The sequence below is a fragment of the Ovis canadensis genome, chromosome 1 (assembly GCF_042477335.2).
Source record: "Ovis canadensis isolate MfBH-ARS-UI-01 breed Bighorn chromosome 1, ARS-UI_OviCan_v2, whole genome shotgun sequence".
In the NCBI taxonomy this organism is placed as follows: Eukaryota; Metazoa; Chordata; class Mammalia; order Artiodactyla; family Bovidae; genus Ovis; species Ovis canadensis.
The window spans coordinates 26,947,817-26,967,356 of NC_091245.1; the positions used below are offsets into that span (position 1 = coordinate 26,947,817).

Genomic DNA, 19,540 nt, shown 5'->3' on the forward strand with positions numbered 1-19,540 from the left:
ATTCCCTTTGTTTTACATCAATATACACTTGCTGAGGTCTTCTTAGGTTGATATGATTTCTATCTTCTCTCGATTCTTTTTCTTATATTTCATAGGAAATTCTTTTGAAATTTCTAGTAAAACAGGAATTCTAAATGAAAAAGGAAATCTTTTAGTCTTATCCCAGTGATTCGTTACCATCACCATCACTGGATATTACTTGTTAGTTCCAACAGACACATGAGTTTCACTAACTCAAAAAGAGATGCCCCAGGATATATAAAACAAGATGCAAATCAGTAAGCAAGTTCTGAATTTACTCCATACTATTTATATTGATATCTAACTTGTAAATGATACAATAAATGCTGATGCTCCAAACTGACTCTAGATTAGACAAAGTTCTCTTATCAATATGTGGGACTTATTTTAGAAATTTGCAAGAAGCATTAATATACTTATATTTGCTATCACTGAAGAAAAGAATGCAAAATAATCAATACCCAGTTGAAGAAAAATGCATGTTCATGACAGATTTGGAAACAAAAATTAGTTTTAAATTGCAAATTAACATTACATACTAAATATAGAATTGCTAACTTTAATAAATGTTGTAAAAGGAATTGAGATACACATTTGCAGTCTAAATGCCATATCCATAACCTTATGTTCATGTCAACTTTAGTGGACTAATTTTGATTCTAAATATAAAAATGTTTTATAATTAAGTGCCAAATCAGCTCTAATCTTAATTTTGACAATGAGAGAGTAAAATTTTATAAAAGGGAGAATTACATTAAGGTGAAAAAATTTGTTTTTCAAAAAGAAATATACAAACTGAGGTATATCAAATGTGTACCAAATACACAAATATGAGGTATATCAAAATACAGAGTTCAGCAAATGACTGACTTTGAAAAGTAACCTAAGGAGACTACAATATAAAGAAAACAAAAGAAAGATACTATGATTTCTTTAATGAGAAAAGTTGATACAACATTATCTTCACTAAAGATAAAAGAAGGGAAAGTGCAGAGGTGACCAATATTTTTACATTTAAGATACTTCTGCTAGCATCACCATGATAGGCTTCAATTAATCATGCCACTTTACTGGACCCTATGTAATGATGAAAAAACAAACACTGTGCCCTCTAAGAGTTTATGATTAACACAGATTACATGCAAAAGCAGAGATGATAAAGGCAGCAGCCAAATGCTGCTCAAAAGACCAATTCACAATCTATTAGTACATTAATACACTAACAATAGCCAGGAGATAAGACTTATGTCTATGAGAGAAAAACATTTGTCTGAGAATCAGATGATCTTGTGTGTCCGTGAGCTTTGCCTCTTCAAATTCTGATTTCCTTTAGTTCATATTAGGATCAACCACTAAAGTAAGTTAACAGTGCACAGCAACACTGATATGACAGACAAATCCTAAAAAAACACTACTTTCAAGTAATTCTAAGGGCCATAAGTAGACAGTATTACCTTTGGATTGAACCACTAAAGTCATGTAATGAGCAGAATAGTAACGCATCCAGAATTCTCTCAATCTAGCATGTGTATCAGTATTATTTCTTTTGGGCTCATGTTTGAGAGTTTCAGCATTTCCTATAAAAAAATGAAAAAGATTATAGATATGACTAAGTTTACTGTATTAAAAGGCTCTACACTGGTGGTGCATCCTCTGCTACTATATACAACTAAGGAAATAACCCAAGTGACTCAAAATACTGAAACAGTTTATAATAATAAGACAAAAATTCACAAGAAACAATTTCAAGGTATATTTTAACACATAAGGAATTAATCTCTAGTTAGCAATACCTCAACAACAGTACTTGCCTTATACTTCCTTTCTTAATAATTAGTCTATTAGGTTTTATCTATGAATTATTTTAGCAATATTCTGCATAATTCTTAAATATAAACCACATACAGCCAGGATGCCATATAGAATATAGCAGTAGTAGTGAAATCACTCAGTTGTGTCTGACTCTTTGCAACCCCGTGGACTCTATGTAGCCTACCAGGCTTCACCGTCCATGGGATTCTCCAGGCAAGAATATTGGAGTGGGTTACCATTTCCTTCTCCAGGGTGTCTTCCCGACCCAGGGATCGAACCCAGGTCTTCAGCATTGGAGGCAGATGCTTTAACCTCTGAGCCACCAGGGCAGCCAATAAGAAAACAAGCAAATCACCCTTTGAATGATTGGTCTAAATGCCATTAGGCCAACTCATTCCAGATTCTACTCTGTAGTCAAGTGGATTAATATAAGGTTATAATAACTGAATTCTAACACTAAGAAACAGCCATTATGAAAAACAGACACCATTTAAACAGCTTACCAATTAAACATAATTAGGTCACAGCTCAAAAACTACTAGAGAAATCACTGCTCAATCTCTGCTGATAAAGGCAAATTCAGGTTGGGGTAGAGCACGTATTTTATAACACACTTTTATAAGAGGTTCAAATCCCACAATCCACCATTATCATATTTAAGCAAATTAACTTCTGAGTCTGTTTCTTTATCTTTAAATGGAGATTATGGTACCCAGGTTCATAACACTGTTATGACAACTGAATGGGATAATTCACACTGTGGTAGTAGAGCATCTCGCACCCAAAAAACATTTTCTAAATACTAGGTGCTATTCCTCATATATCCAACATTAAGGAACCAAAATATAGGCATATTTAACTGCTTTCTATTTGAAAAGCTACCTACCTACCTACCCCAAAACGTAAAAAGTACCTAACTACCTTACCTTTCCATTCTTTATAAACCCTTCATGCTCTCAATCTTTCTTTACTAGAAAATATGAAACACGATGAAGTATTTAGTCTCTTACCCCAAAAAAATTTCCCCATAGGATGTCCAGGTCTAGCAAGGCTTCCAAACAACATTTCCTTTCTGTTTGCATCAGAGGGTCTTGCAAGCTGATATTCTGTCAGTTTTAAAGAAATATTTTTAACAAAATTAAATTCAGTATCTTGATTTACTATCTGGAAATTCAGGCTTAAAGAACTGAAAGTAAGGAAGTAACAAAAATTAATTTTATGAATCATGTGTAGTAAGACTGAAGTGAGAAATTCAATGATCTAGGACAAGTTCTAAGACTTAATATATTTCTGTAATTTTGGGTAGTCAATTCACCTTTCTAGAGATTTTCCTTTATTTTCAAATGCAACAGGTAGTTAATGACCTGAAAGTTTCAAGTCTAGAATATGAGAACTAAAATACTGCCTGCCATATCAGTAAACAAAGGATGTTACAGTCATCAAGCCATCACATTACAGCCGCAGAGACAGTGTGCCCTAAGGAAACTCAGTGTGAGAAAACATAGGATACTGGCCCCAGATAGCTGAGATACTATCAAAGGAATGATTTCAGTGAGTCCAGACTCTTACATCTTCCCATACATAGAAAAGCACTAAATTCCTTACCTTGAGATATCTTATTTTCTTTTATTAACAGTAATCTTTTGATGTTCCAACTACCTGGTCTCTTGTTGCAAAAAACTCCTATATATCCTGGCTCCCTGATCCCCCTTGCCACTTTGGAACCGTTTTCTCAGCATTATCTGAGATGCTGTGTCCCAGGCTTCAAGTCCTCAGAGAACCCGTCAAGTAAAACATAACTCTCAACTTTTAGGCTGTGCCTTTTTATTCAGTCAACAGATGCTATGTCCAACATTTTATTAATGAAGGTGCTAATAAAATGTTAAATCAAATTCCTTATTATCTGAGAACTTTGCCATATATATTATTTAAATTTCCTCCAAAGTCAACTATGTAGGTAATAAAGTACTAATGGTTAAAAACAATCACTTTGGAGCCAGAAATATCTTGGCTGGAATCCAAGTTCTGTAATTACTAAGCTGCACAACATTGAGGAAGTTATCTAACTTCCTAGATTCTATTTTCATCTAGAGTATGGAGTTACTAGTACCAAGCTCAAAGGATTTTTTAAAATAAGAATTAAATAAGATATATTTCTACACTGAACATCTACTATGCAGCAGGTACTACTAAACTAGTTGCTGGAGGTAGAAAGTTCAGAATCAAAGCAGAGTCAAGATATCAGGCTGAAGAGATAAAGAAGACACAATTTTTGAAAAGAGCCTTTCTAAGCCTCAGTTTCACTGCATGTCAAGGATAATGGAGGTAACAATCATAATGATGCACATAATAAACTCAATAAATGTTGGCTATTATTACTTATAGGAATAATGGTAAGATATTACCAATGTTTAATAAGGAGAGTAACATTATCATTATCATAGATCTAGACTTCAGTAAGTTCATTCTGGTTGTAAAAGTAGACACAGGAAAACTGATGAGGAGCCATCACTGTTATACTTGGAAAAGAGAGCAGAAACCAAAGTGGTGACAGAAGAGATGGAAAGTAGTAGAAACATATATGAAATAACATACTTCAGTTACAAGTCATGAAGTCTAAATCAAAGATGAGACAGTAAAAAAAAATACCATTTCCATATCTGGAAAGCATACACAGTAAAAAGTATACATATATAGCTTCAACAGAGCAAATTTTTAAAATATCTGGAAAAATATGAAGATATGATGGCTATAACACAGAAGAAACAATTCCATTATTAAGTATGAAAGACTGAACAATGGCCCCCAAAGATGGCCATATCTAAATTTCCAAAACCTGTGAATGTGTTACCTTATATGGTAAAAGGAAATTTGCACTGTGATTAAATTAATGATCTTGGTATGCAGAGACTCTACTAGATTATCTGGGTGGTCCCAATGTAATCAGAGGGTCCTTAAAAGAGAGAGGTAAGAGGATCAATGATGATTGCAGGCATGAAATTAAAAGATGCTTACTCCTTGGAAAAAAAGTTATGACCAACCTAGATAGCATATTCAAAGGCAGAGACATTACTTTGCCAACTAAGGTCCGTCTAGTCAAGGCTATGGTTTTTCCTGTGATCATGTATGGATGTGAGAGTTGGACTGTGAAGAAGGCTGAGCACCGAAGAATTGATGCTTTTGAACTGTGGTGTTGGAGAAGACTCTTGAGAGTCCCTTGGACTGCAAGGAGATCCAACCAGTCCATTCTAAAAGAGATCAGCCCTGGGATTTCTTTGGAAGGAATGATGCTGAAGCTGAAACTCCAGTACTTTGGCCACCTCATGCGAAGAGTTGACTCATTGGAAAAGACTCTGATGCTGGGAGGGATTGGGGGCAGGAGGAGAAGGGGACGACAGAGGATAAGATAGCTAGATGGCCTCACTGACTCGATGGACGTGAGTCTGAGTGAACTCTGGGAGTTGGTTATGGACAGGGAGGCCTGGCGTGCTGCGATTCATGGGGTCGCAAAGAGTCGGACACGACTAAGCGACTGAACTGAACTGAAGAGGATCAAGGTCAGAAGATGTTAAGACAAAAGCAGGGTCAGATAGCAAAGGAGATTCCACACCAATGGCTCTTAAGATAATGAAAGGAGTCACAGTCTAGGAAAGTAGGTGGTATCTAGAAGGTAGAAAAGGAAACAGATTCTCCCTTGGAGTCGCCAACAGAAATGCAGTCCTGAGGGAATATTTTAGATTTCTGACCTCCAAAAGTTTAAGAAAATAAATATGCTATTTTAAGCCACTGAGTTTCTGGTAATTTGTTACAGCAGCAAAGGAAACTATAACAGAGTAAATATATAAACATATCTACAAAAAGTCATTTAGAATTCCCCTACAACTGATAAAAATAGAGTATAAATACTGAACACTTAGGGAACACACTCAACCACTTGATTATATTAAAAGAAGTTTTGGTCATATCCTCAATCTCAATTACTAAGGTACAATATGTAGGCAATTACACATGATTATGTAGAGTATGAATAATCATTTAAATAAAGAGCTAATCATTAAGAATAATATTTTCTCTACAATCTTATTTTAGCAATAAGTCAATCTGATTTTAAGATCTATCCTGTGTACATTTGTGGCTTCTGTGATTAAATGTATTCAAGAAAATTATAAAACACTGAACAGACCTATCCGCATTGTGCAAACAAATTCTTATACATCTATGTGTATAACCACTCCATTGAAAGATCAGACCAAAAACAGACTGTCAATGCAGGGCATGGTAATGAAGGTACAACAAGTGATAAATTTAAAACCTAGAAAAGAATCTCTTCTATAAGCAGGAGGAGAAGGAAAAGGAAAATGAAAAGATGAATCTACCATGACAGCTGAATTTCAACTCCTCTCACATTGAACGGGTCATTAAAGCATGCAGGCAACTAAAAACATGCAAATGAGGTGAGAATGATAAAATAAAGATTATTACATCTGAATGAAAGAAAATAACATTCAACTGTGAAGCTTTCAAAAGTGCTTAATAGACCTCATTATTTGTAGATACTGATTCTGGAAAAAGAAAGGCTAAGATGCCTGACTACAATACTGACTTAGACCTGGCCTAGAGCTGTTAACTCTTAATGGCCTGCATACATATGTGTTAACATGTGACACTATTCAATTATAAATGTTTTGTGGCTTTAGCCAAGATAAATTTATGCTGTGTTGATAAAAAATATCAATATCTACCAATGTGTAAATACTGAGTCCCCAAATGTTCGTATGTTCAATGTTCACAGAACCTAAACTTCGCTCATCTTAAATTTTCTGATGTGTTATAAATACAAATGCGAGAATAATATATCATAAACAATATGCTAAAAAACAACTACTTAATGAATACTAGTTTGTTACACCAAAATTTAAGACCTCTCCCATCTCCTTGCATACGTGGCATGCTCAGTCACTTCAGTTGTGTCTGACTCTCTGTGACCCCATGGACACGGCCCGCCAGGGTTCTCTGTCCATGGGATTCTCCAGGCAAAAATACTGGAGTGGGTTGCCATGCGCTCCTCCAGGGTATCATGCCAACCCATGGATCGAACCCACATCTCTTGCACTGCAGGTGGGCTCTTTATCGCTGAGCCACTGGGAAAGCCCCTTTCATCTCCGTAATCTCAAGTAAATCCTTTATACTTAGAAGGTTAAGTAACTAATGATATATACCTAGCTATTTGTATTGGATTACAAATTGAAACCTAGGTCTCCTATTACCAAAAACAAAAAAAAACAGAGCCTTTAGCCTAAGTTCATTTTAAACCAAAACTACTTATTGTGTGAGTTCATATCATATATCACATATTCAAAATATAATAAAATATATTCTGAATTAAACTTATAAAATTAAATTACATGTTTAATCTTTTTTGGGGGGCCGCACCACACAGCTAGCAAACTTAGTCTGCCAACCAAAGATTGAGCCCAGGCTCTGGCAGAACAATTTCTGAGTCCGATCACTGGACCATCAGGGTATAACCTTTTAAATGGCAATTTCAACCCACTCTTGAAACTATACAAATAAAAACACACTTGAAAGAAGTAAACACACAGAATATAGTTCCTAGGTTCCCAAAAGCAGGGAAAGCTTTTAGAGTTTTCCTTATTTATTTTAGTTTTCATACATTCAACAAAGTTATCCGGGCCTATGAAAAAAGTTGTGGGTAAGTAAACAACAAAAATGAAGAAAATGAATCTTTGATTACAAGAAGTGACTAGAACTAGGAGGACTCTAACTCCATTCTACCCTCTTTTACTAATAAATTGAGGGCCACAATTAGTGACATTTCTATAAGTAAAACACAGTTTGCTGACTTGAAAACAAATAGTTCTTTCCAGTCATCTGCAGTTTATTTTGCCTAGTGAAGGCTGCTGCTGCTGCTAAATTGCTTCAGTCATGTCCGACTCTGTGTGATCCCATAGACAGCAGCCCACCAGGCTCCCCAATCCCTGGGATTCTCTAGGCAAGGACACTGGAGTGGGCGGCCATGTCCTTCTCCAATGCATGAAAGTGAAAAGTGAAAGTGAAGTTGCTCAGTCATGTCCGACTCTTAGCGACCCCATGGACTGACTGCAGCCCACCAGGCTCCTCCATCCATGGAATTTTCCAGGCAAGAATACTGGAGTGGGGTGTCACTGCCTTCTCCACTAGTGAAGGCAGTAAATGATTATCAGAAATAGATACACAATCAAACCAAAGGGAAAATGTTACAAAAGGAAGAATTAGTACAAAGACCTGGCCTCTTCAGTCATGCAAGCCAAGCCTAACCTATATGAATTGGAAGTCCCCCCAAGTGTACTATTACATGTTTCTAATGCTAAAATTAAAAGACGCTTACTCCTTGGAAGGAAAGTTATGACCAACCTAGATACCGTATTCAAAAGCAGAGACATTACTCTGCCAACTAAGGTCCGTCTAGTCAAGGCTATGGTTTTTCCAGTGGTCATGTATGGATGTGAGAGTTGGACTGTAAAGAAAGCTGAGCGCTGAAGAATTGATGCTTTTGAACTGTGGTGTTGGAGAAGACTCTTGAGAGTCCCTTGGACTGCAAGGAGATCCAACCAGTCCATTCTGAAGGAGATCAGCCCTGGGATTTCTTTGGAAGGAATGATGTTAAACCTGAAACTCCAGTACTTTGGCCACCTCATGCAAAGAGTTTACTCATTGGAAAAGACTCTGATGCTGGGAGGGATTGGGGGCAGGAGGAGAAGGGGACGACAGAGGATGAGATGGCTGGATGGCATCACTGACTTGATGGACGTGAGTCTGAGTGAACTCTGGGAGTTGGTGGTGGACAGGGAGGCCTGGCGTGCTGCAATTCATAGGGTCGCCAAGAGTTGGACGTGACTGAGCGACTGAACTGAACTGAATGCTAAAATAAGGAAGCAGCGTTAATCTGCAGTGGTATTATTTATTGATACCCTGTAACTGAGGGATATCTGTAGCACAGTTCTCTAATGAATCCTCACCCTATACAGACACACAGTTTTCCTTATGGTCTTCAGTCTTTTAAACACAAAGATAAGAAAGACCATCAAAGTAAAATTAAAAGGCTTCCTGCTCAGGAGTTTAGTTTCTTCATCCATAAACATATCAAAATTATTTTCAGAACTACAGAAGCTAAACCCACAAAGTAACAGAAGTTACTGACACAGAGAAGTAACAAAAAATAAGCTATTTTAATATCAGGATGGTGCATAAAGCCAAGCCTCAGAGGAAATATTTCTTCATGCAAAGAGTATGTGAACTTCTAAAGTTTGAATACCCAGTATTAGTCTTAAGAATTAAGAATTAGGATAAGAGGTCAGTCACTGTGGTAAAACCCTCAAAAAAAGCAAAGGCTGAAAAATCAAAAATACATAATCCTTTGATTTATTTCATATCTATACTGAATAGACATTTAATGGCTTCAGTAATAAACATGACATTTCTATTTTAATTTAGCCCTTTATGAAATAAAGAGTGATAAAGAATGATAAATGTGCTAATAACTGGATCAATGAAGGAAAAAGCAGTAAGACATAAAGTACTTACCACTATCAACAGCTTCAACTTCTCGGTCAATTGCATCTCTGATCATTAGCGGATGGATGAAAAACTGGGCCCATCTTAAGACAGAAAAAAAAAACACCTGTCTGGTAAAAGCTTTTCACCAGTCAACATCTACTTTTTTAAAGTAAGAAACTTTACTAAGTTGGAGATTTAGTTCATAATCATGCGTATAAAACCTAAACAATATGCAGCATTTCTAGATTTTGAAGTCTAAAAACCACTTTTTCTCTATTATGAAATATAATACCCATTACAGAAAAATACATAAAACATGAGCATACAGACTGTAAGGCAAATACTGAGGTGGCAACTACTCAGTTCAAGAAATAGAACACTGTCAAAACTCTAGAAGCACGCAGCACCCGTCTCAGAAGTAATACCATAAATGTTACAGTAATCACTTCTCTGCTTTTCTTGGTAGTTTTAACACATATGCATGTATTTCTAGACAGGTGTTTCTTGATTTTTTTTTTTCCCCATTATCAACCCTAAGGAGCCTTTTTAGAAATCTTATTCCAATCACTACCCTATGAAATTTCTGCACACATATAAAGCCTGTTTACATACTGTATGTGTACCTGATTTCATAAGTAAAAAGTATCTGAGGACTACTCTTTTTTAACTTTTTAAGTTAAAATATTAAAGGTTATTACTATTTCACTTAATCGTATAACTGTATATATAAACTTTAACATAATATATTCCTTATGTAGGTTGTGGTACATCAAATTATATATGCAAAATACCCATTTAAATAATAACAGCAATACAATCAAGTTTTTTTAATTAATATTTATTTTCCATCAAGACATTAAAAAGTTAATTTCCTACAATATTTAATAAACTTTGAACTTCTGCTTGCTCTGAGAAGAAACTTTTAACTTAATTAGCTACTAGTACTCGTTAAAATATTAGACACTTTTTCTTTTCAGTACTTGTTATAACTAATGATGGGCTAAATAATTTTTATTGAATTAAATAAAACAGAATATTATATTTAATTCTAAAAATCAAAGTCACACACAAAAGAGAGAGGGTCAAACATAAACAACATCCACAAGGCAGCTAATGACAACCAACTGACACACGCAGACTACCTCTAGTGATGATTTCAAGATCAAACAATCATTTGAAAGTCCTCCAATCATTTATCACCACAATTTTGTAGCCTAGACCTTGCATACACTCTGCATCTCTTCCATGAACTCAATGTCAGTGTAAATGGTGCTCATGTGATACTTGAGAAAACTCAGAAAGAAATCAATACTAAATGAAGATTTTGCAGGTAGGGTTAAGCTTTGGAGGACCACAAACCATTATAATATCAAACATTTTTTTACCTCCAAGAACCAATTTCTGCTACCAAAAGAAACAATATGAACCCTGCCAAGAATGCATGTTCTAGACAATACAGTTTCATTTTTGAATTTCATATAAATGGATATACAGTTTATATACCTTTTACATGATTTATTTAACTCAACACTTTTAATGGTCATTCACAATGTTACATGTGACTGTGGCTGATTTATTTTCACTGCAGTAGAATATTTCACTGCATGAATTTACTCATCCATTCTACTGCTGATGGACAATTTGTGCTGGTTCCGGATCTGAACCATTACAAACAATGCTATCAAAAACATTCTTATAAGTATATACCACAGCACATGTGCACAAGTTTGTCAAAATATCTGTCTAAGAAAGAACTCCTAGGTAATAGCATATGCATCATATGTTCTACATCACCAGGTTAATATCAAACCTTTCCAAAAGTGATTGTGCCAGTTTACTCTTGCATCAGAGCATTCCTCCAATCCTCTACAACGTCACCCTCACTTGGTATTATCCGACGTTAAAATTCTCTGTAACTTTTAGAAGGATAGTTAAATTTCAAAATGATTTGAATTTACATTTTCCTGATAGAACATTTTATAATTTTAGTAATAATTTTAATTTCTTCTTTTATAATATGCCTGTTTAAGGGCTTTTTCTATTGGGTTGTACTTTTCTTATTGATTTAACATTGATCGATTTAACATCTTATTGATTTATATATTTAATTACCCATTGTGGCTCAGATGGTAAAACGTCTGCCTACAATGCAGGAGACCTGGGTTCGATCCCTGGGTCGGGAAGATCCCCTGGAGAAGGAAATGGCTACCCACTCCAGTACTCTTGCCTGGAAAATCCCATGGATCCTGGTAGGCTACAGTTCATGGGGTCGCAAAGAGTCGGACACAACTGAGTGACTTCACTTCACTTATATAATATGTAATAGCATATATAATCATATGTAAACATTGTAATCTAATAATTAAAACTCAATGGTAGTTATTCTAAATATAAGTCCTTTTTAGTTACATGTGTTACAAATATATTCTTCCACTTTATACTTGCTTTTTTCACTCTCTTTATGTTACCTTTACATGAACGCAATGTACTATCATCTCTCCTTTTTGTTTTTCCATCTTGTTTGATAATCCTTATCTAAGGTTAAAGTCACACTTTTCCATAAAACTTTTAATGGCACTTTTCACTTTTTGGTCTATAATCCACATAGAATTGATTTTTTTGTGTATGTTGTGAAACAGGGAGTCAATTTTGTTTTTGCCATTATACTGTCTTGGTATCAATTTTTTAAAAAGCCCTTGACCACTGCTTCATAATGTTCCTATCAAAAATCAAGTGTCCACATATGTGTTGGTCTATTTACATTCCAAGAAACATTCTGTTCCACCGTCTCTTTGTCTAGCCTTCTGCTAACACCACAATGTGCTAATTACAAAACAAATCTTAATATCTAGTAGGTCAAGTTCTACGACCTTGTATTTTTCCAATTCAAAAGTAACCCAGCTATACTTAGCCCTCTGTATTTCTTTATAAATCTTAGATTGTCTATTTAAGACTAAATAAATCTTCTAAGATTATGGTTGTGATATCACTGAATCTGTACATTAAATAGGAAGAACTAATGTCACTGAAAAAAACGAGAGAAAGATTTTGGGGTATCCCCTGGTGGTCCAGTGGTTAGGACTCCGCACTTTCAATGCAGGTGCAGGGGTTCGATCCCTGGCTGGGGAGCTAGGATCCTCTATGCTTATAGCAAAGTAGCCAAAAACAAAAGAAAACGTTTTTTAAAGGGCTTAAAATCCATAAATAGTATTTTTCTCAATTTATTTAGGTCTTTTATTTAATATTTAAATAAGATTTTAATATATCCTCCATGAAGAAGTCTTATATATAATTTGGGGGATGATTCCTTTTTTCTCCCAAACTTTAAACTTTTTATTTTGTATTGGGGTATAGCTGATTAACAATGTTGCAGTAGTTTCAGATGAACTGTGCAAGGGACTCAGCCATATATACACATGTATCCATTCTCCCTTAAACACCCCTCCTTTCCAGGCTTCTACATAACACTGACCTGAGTTCCATGTGTTATATACAATAGGTCCCTGGTTGGTTATGGGGAATGATTCTTGGATGTCTGATTATTTATGTAGCTTTTATAAACTTGTTTTTAAATTTCAATTTCTAACTGCTGCAGAGACACAGAAATTATACTTTTATATGTTAAACATTATTTTTGTAATTTTAAACTTTTGCATATCCAGCTATCTTACTGAATTCTGTTGTTAGTCATTTTTATCTGTATATTTTAGATTTTCTATGTTTATAATCGTATCATATGCTATGACAGTAGCTTATTTTGCTTATTTTTTCTTCCCTAATAGAATGATGAATAGAAGTGATCATAAACTGCATCTGCCTTGTTCTTGATCCCAGCTTGAAATCTTTCAAAGTTTCACTACTAAATATAAGGTTTTATTTAAAATATCAAATATCACACTGAGAAAGCTACCTTATACTCCACTTGCCAACAGCATCTTCATTAACAGATACTCAATTTCATCATGTAATTTTTCTCTACATACACCAAATTATGGTTTTTTTCTCCTTCAATCTGGCAATGAGATGAACAGCACTGATTTTGTCAACCCTACCCTGTATTTCCAGGATGAATCCAACTCAGTACTGCTATATCAGCCTGTTTGTGAATTTGCTCTATATTTTTTCTTATATTATACTTTCTTATATCAAGGTCAAGGTCATGCTATTTTTTAAATGAGGGAGGAATTATTTCTTTCCTCCATTTTTTTGTAAGACTCTAAAGAAAACAAGTTTATTTCTGAGAAGACCTTTCATTACTGATTGATTTCTTTAATGATTATGAATATGCAAACTTTTAAATTATAATTTCTCTTATGTGGGTTTTATAAATAATATTACTACAAATTTGTGAATGCCCTCTAGCTTTTTCATTTATTGCATAACGTTTTCAAAATATTATATTTTCAATATCAGCCAATATATCATATTCCTTTTTATTCCTGATATTGTCACATACTTTTTCCCTTTGACCAGTCTCATGAAAGGTTTACCTATATTGTCAGTTTTTTCAAACCAACATTTAGCTTTCTTGAAAGTCTGTTTGCTGTTTCTATTGAGAAATAATTCACATACCACAAAATATCCCTTTAAAAGTATATAATTAGCTTTTTTAGTGCCATCTGCTCGCGGCGCTGCCTCCTGCTCCTCCCGCCACGGCCCTGAGTCACTGCCTGTGCACCTCGGGCCGCTCAGCTCCCCGCGCTCGCCACTGGAGAGCTGAGCTGGAAAACGAAATTTGCCATTTTTGAAAATACTTGGCATTTGTACAACATGGCAGACATCGACAACAAAGAACAGTCTGAACTTGATCAAGATTTGGATGATGTTGAAGAAGTAGAAGAAGAAGAAACTGGTGAAGAAACAAAAATCAAAGCGTGTCAGCTGACTGTTCAGATGATGTAAAATCCTCAGATTCTTGCAGCCCTTCAAGAAAGACTTGATGGTCTGGTAGAAACACCAACAGAATACATTGAAAGCTTGCCTAGGGTAGTTAAAAGATGAGTGAATGCTCTCAAAAACCTTCAAGTTAAATGTGCAAAGATAGAAGCCAAATTCTATGAGGAAGTTCATGATCTTGAAAGAAAGTATGCTGTTCTTTACAGCCTCTGTTTGATAAGCGATTTGAGATCATTAATGCCATTTATGAACCTACAGAAGAAGAATGTGAATGGAAACCAGATGAGGAAGATGAAATTTCGGAGGAGCTAAAAGAAAAGGCCAAGATTGAAGATGAGAAAAAGGATGAAGAAAAAGAAGATCCCAAGGGAATTCCTGAGTTTTGGCTGACCGTTTTTAAGAATGTTGACTTGCTCAGTGATATGGTTCAGGAACATGATGAGCCTATTCTGAAGCACTTGAAAGATATTACAGTGAAGTTCTCAGATGCTGGTCAACCCATGAGTTTTGTCTTAGAATTTCACTTTGAACCCAATGAATATTTCACAAATGAAGTGTTGACAAAGACATACAGGATGAGGTCAGAACCAGATGATTCTGATCCCTTTTCTTTTGATGGACCAGAAATTATGGGTTGTACAGGGTGCCAGATAGATTGGAAAAAAGGGAAGAATGTCACTTTGAAAACGATTAAGAAGAAGTAGAAACACAACGGACGTGGGACAGTTCGTACTGTGACCAAAACAGTTTCTAATGACTCTTTCTTTAATTTTTTTGCCCCTCCTGAAGTTCCTGAGAGTGGAGATCTGGATGATGATTCTGAAGCTATCCTCGCTGCGGACTTTGAAATTAGTCACTTTTTACGTGAGCGTATAATCCCAAGATCAGTGTTATACTTTACTGGAGAAGCTACTGAAGAAGATGATGATGATTATGAAGAAGAAGGTGAAGAAGCGGATGAGGAAGGGGAAGAAGAAGGAGATGAGGAAAATGATCCAGACTAGGACCCAAAGAAGGATCAAAACCCAGCAGAGTGCAAGCAGCAGTGAAGCAGGATGTATGAGGCCCTGAGGATAACCTGCACTGATCTACCTTCTGCTTCCATGGAAAGGATGAATTTACATCATTTGACAAGCCTATTTCAAGTTTTTTGGTTGTTTATTTGCTCATTTTTGTTTTTGCATCCTAAAATAAAAATGTCATATAATTTTAGTTCTAAAAAAAAAGAAGTATATAATTAAAAGAATTTTACTACAGAATTGTGTACATTACCACTAATTTCAGAAAAGTCATTAACCTGAAAATAAAACTCTGTACCCATTAACAGTCATTTTCTATTCCCTCATCCCTCTAGCCCCTGGCAAGCACTATAACACTTTTGGTCTCTATAGATTTGCCTATTTTGGACATTTCATGTAAATGGAATCAAACCTTATATGGGGCCTTTTGTGTCTGGCCTCTTTCTCTTAGCACAATGCTTTCAAGATTCATTTCAACATTCATTCAAACATTGTATCATATACCAGAACTTCATTCCCTTATTATTGCCAAGTAACATTCCTTTGTATGGATATGCCACATTTGGTTTATCCATTCATCAGTGGATTGACATTTTGGTTTTTCCACTTTTGACCTATTATATATAATGCTGCTACAAACACTCACTAAGGTATTTTTATGTAAACATATGTATGTTTTCAGTTCTCTAGAGCATGTATACTAAGAGTAGAATTGCTGGGTCATATTTTAACTCTTTAACTTTTGATGAAGTTTTCTAAGTACATTTTCTAACACAGCTGCACCACCAACAATGTATGAAGGTTCTAATTTACCTACACATTCACCAATAATTGTTAATGTCCTTCTTTTTGAAGTGATATCTCACTGAAGTTTTTTTAATTGAAGCATAACTGTTTTACAATGGTGTGTTCATTTCTGTGCATAGCAAAATGACTCGGTTACACATATTTTTTTCTATTCTTTTCCACTCTGGTTTATCAAAGGATACTGAATATAATTTCCTTGCTATAAAGTAGGATCTTATTGTTTATCCATCCTATACATACTTGTTTGCATCTGCTAATCCAAAACTCCCAACTATTCCCCCTCTACTCCTGCTTGGCCACCACAAGTCTGTTCTCTATGTCCTTGAGTCTATTTCTATTTCATAGTATGTTCATTTGTGTTCTATTTTAGATTCCACACATAATTGATATCATATTGGTCTCTGTCTTTCTGACTTACTTCATTTAGTATGATAATCTCTAGGGTCCATTCATGTTGTTGCAAGTGGCATTATTTCATTCTTTTTTATAGCTGAGTAACACTCCATTGTATAAACACACCACTTCTTTTCCTATTTATCTATTGATGGATATATAGGTTGCTTCCACGTTTGGCTATTGTAAATGGTGCTGCTATGAACACTGGGGTGCATGTATCCTTTCAAACTAGTTTTCGTCTTTTCCAGACGTATGCCCAAGAGTGGGACTGTTGGATCATGATGGTGGATCATGTTGTCCACAGTTTTCCATAGTGAATACACCAATTTACATTTCCTAGAAGGGTGTAAAAGGGGTTTCCTTTTCTCCACACACTCTTCAACATTTATTATTTGTTGACTTTTTAATGATGGCTATGTGACCAGTGTGAGGTGGCACACCTTCACTGAAGTTTTGATTTTCATTTTCCTAGTGACTAAGATGTTGAGCATCTTTTCATGTGCTTATTGGGCACCTGAGTATCTTCCTTGGAGAAATGTCTATTCAAATTCTTTGCCCATTCAAAAATTGGATTATTTGTCTTACTGTTGAACATAGATACTAGCACCTTAACAAATATATGATTTTTCAATATTTTCTTCCCTTCTGTGAACTGTCTTTTCATTTTCTTCATAGGATCTATTAAAGCAAAAAAAATTTTAATTTTAGTGGAGTTCAATTTATCCAGTTTTTCCTTTGTTCCTTCTGTGATTCATGGCATATCTGCAGAACTACTACCATGTCCAATCACAAAGATTTAAGCCTATGTTTAGAGTCTTACAGCTTTTGCTCTTACACTTAAGTATATGTCTCAATATGTATATGGTATGAACAAAGTGTCTAACTTGATTCTTTTGTTATGTGCATTTCCAGCTGTCACAGTATCACGTGTTGAAAAACATTTTTTCCCACTGAATTGATGTGGCACCCTTGCAACTAACCATAAGTGTAATGGTTTATTTCTGGAGCCCCAACTCTATCCCATTGATCTGTATGTCTATTCTTTTTTTTTTTTTTAATTTATTTGGCTGTGCTGGGTCTTAGTTGTTGCATGTGGGATCTAGTTCCCTAACCAGGCGTTGAACCCAGGCATTGGGAGCACGAAGTCTTAGCCACTGGACCACCAGGGAAGTTCTCCTATGTGTCTATTCTTATGTCAGTACCATGCAGCTTTGGGTAAGTTTTGAAACTGAGAATGTGAGTCCTTTAACTTTGTTCTTTTCAGGATTAATTTTGGCTATTCTTGGTCAGTTCCTTTCTATGTGAATTTCAGAACCAACTCATCAATTTCTTCAAAAAAGACAGGTGAAATTTTGATATGGACTAAGTTGAATCTATAGACAAATTTGGGATGTACTGCCATCTTAAGTCTTGTAATCTGTGAACATGGGATGTCTTTCCAGCTCTTGCAACTCTCTTGTTAAATTTATTCCTAAGTATCTTATTTTTTTTACTACTACTGTACAAGGAATTTTCTCTTAATTTCATTTTTGAATTTTTCATTGCTAGTGTGTAAAAATAGTTGATTTTTGTACAATGATCTTGATTCTGCAACCCTGTTAACTTGATATTAGCTCTAACAGTCCATCTGTAGAATTTGTAGGGTTATTCACATATAGTAAGTTCTTGCTATTTGCAGTAGTTGGTTTTTAAAGTTGTCAAGTCTGCTGAATAAGCAAGTACTGAGTGACTCTCTAGGAGTAATACATACATAAACACACACACACTCACACACAGATTATGACCTTAAATCCTAAAGTTATCTAATTCTAGTTGATTCTCTTTTATTTCACAAAAAAGAGAATGAGATTCAGAAGCATTAAGGACTTTGCCTAAGGCCACTTTCGCAATGGGTACCAGAGTTGGGACTCAAAACTCCATAAAACTGGTTCAGAGCCGGAGCTTCTTTTACTATGATATTCTGTTCCCTATCCTCTGGTCACTTCTGTATGAAAGCTGAAATAAAAAGGCAGACTGTTGCCTTGTTCAACCTCAGCTGAGAACGTGTAGGTCAAGCAACTCAAATTTTTCACAATTTTCCCTTTTTTCTCCCCATATGTCCATGAATGACTGCAAAAGCATCACAAGTATTCATCTTGGAGCTACAAAAACCTTTAGTGAGTAGATAATTCTCCATAAATAATGAGAATCATTCATTTAAGAGGATGACGTCTACAAGTAGTTTTACTATTTTCCCAATCTGCAAGCCTTCTTTTTTGTGTCTAATTGTTCTAGCTAAAACCTCCACTACAATGTCAAATAGAGGTGGACAGAGCTGATGTCTTGATCCTACTCGGGGAAATCTTTTCAATCTTCCACCATTAAAAATGATGTTAGTTGTGGGTTATTCATAGATACTCTTTATGAAGTTGAGGAAGTTCCCTTTTATTCATGGTTTATTACATGTTTTATCATGAAAAGGTGCTGAATTCAATTAAACGCCTTTTCTGTTTATACTGAGATAATTTTTGAAATGTGTTTGTCCTTCTATTAATTTGGTATATTATGTTGATTGGTTTTTGTATGATGAACTACCCCTGCAGTCCTGGGATAAATCCCACCTGAATGGTGCATAATCCTTTTTATATGTTGCTGATACAGTTTTGTAGTATTTTGTTGAAGATTTTTGCATCTATATTCTACTATTTGGAGAAGGAAATGGCAACCCACTCCAGTACTCTTGCCTGGAAAATTCCATGGATGGAGGAGCCTGGTATGCTACAGTCCATGGAGTCGCAAAGAGTCGGACACGACTGAGTGACTTCACTTTCTTTCTTTCTATAGCTCCTTTTGGAGAAGAAAATGGCAACCCACTCCAGTGTTCTTTCCTGGAGAATCCCATGAACAGAGGGGCCTGGTGGACTATGGTCTATGGGGGTTGCAAAGAGTCGGACACAACTAAGCAACTAACACAAATACACACATTCTACTACTGGTGTGTAGTTTTCTTGTACAATCATTGTCTAGTTTTAATGTCAGAGTAATACTGGCTT

General features: G+C 35.4%; 1 protein-coding gene and 1 pseudogene across 2 annotated transcripts in view; one reads left to right on the forward strand and one right to left on the reverse strand.

The window, feature by feature from the left end:
• NRDC (nardilysin convertase) overlaps positions 1-19,540 on the reverse strand; it is a 112,648-nt gene that overhangs the window by 40,896 nt on the left and 52,212 nt on the right. For both annotated transcript variants that reach the window (XM_069591221.1, XM_069591210.1), the window contains 3 exons: positions 9,418-9,491; positions 2,844-2,939; positions 1,476-1,598 (listed from right to left, as the gene is read on the reverse strand). In XM_069591221.1, coding sequence (XP_069447322.1) covers positions 1,476-1,598; positions 2,844-2,939; positions 9,418-9,491 — 293 coding nt within the window. The remainder of the gene's footprint in view (positions 1-1,475; positions 1,599-2,843; positions 2,940-9,417; positions 9,492-19,540) is intronic.
• Positions 14,077-15,360, forward strand: LOC138441035 (nucleosome assembly protein 1-like 1; annotated as a pseudogene).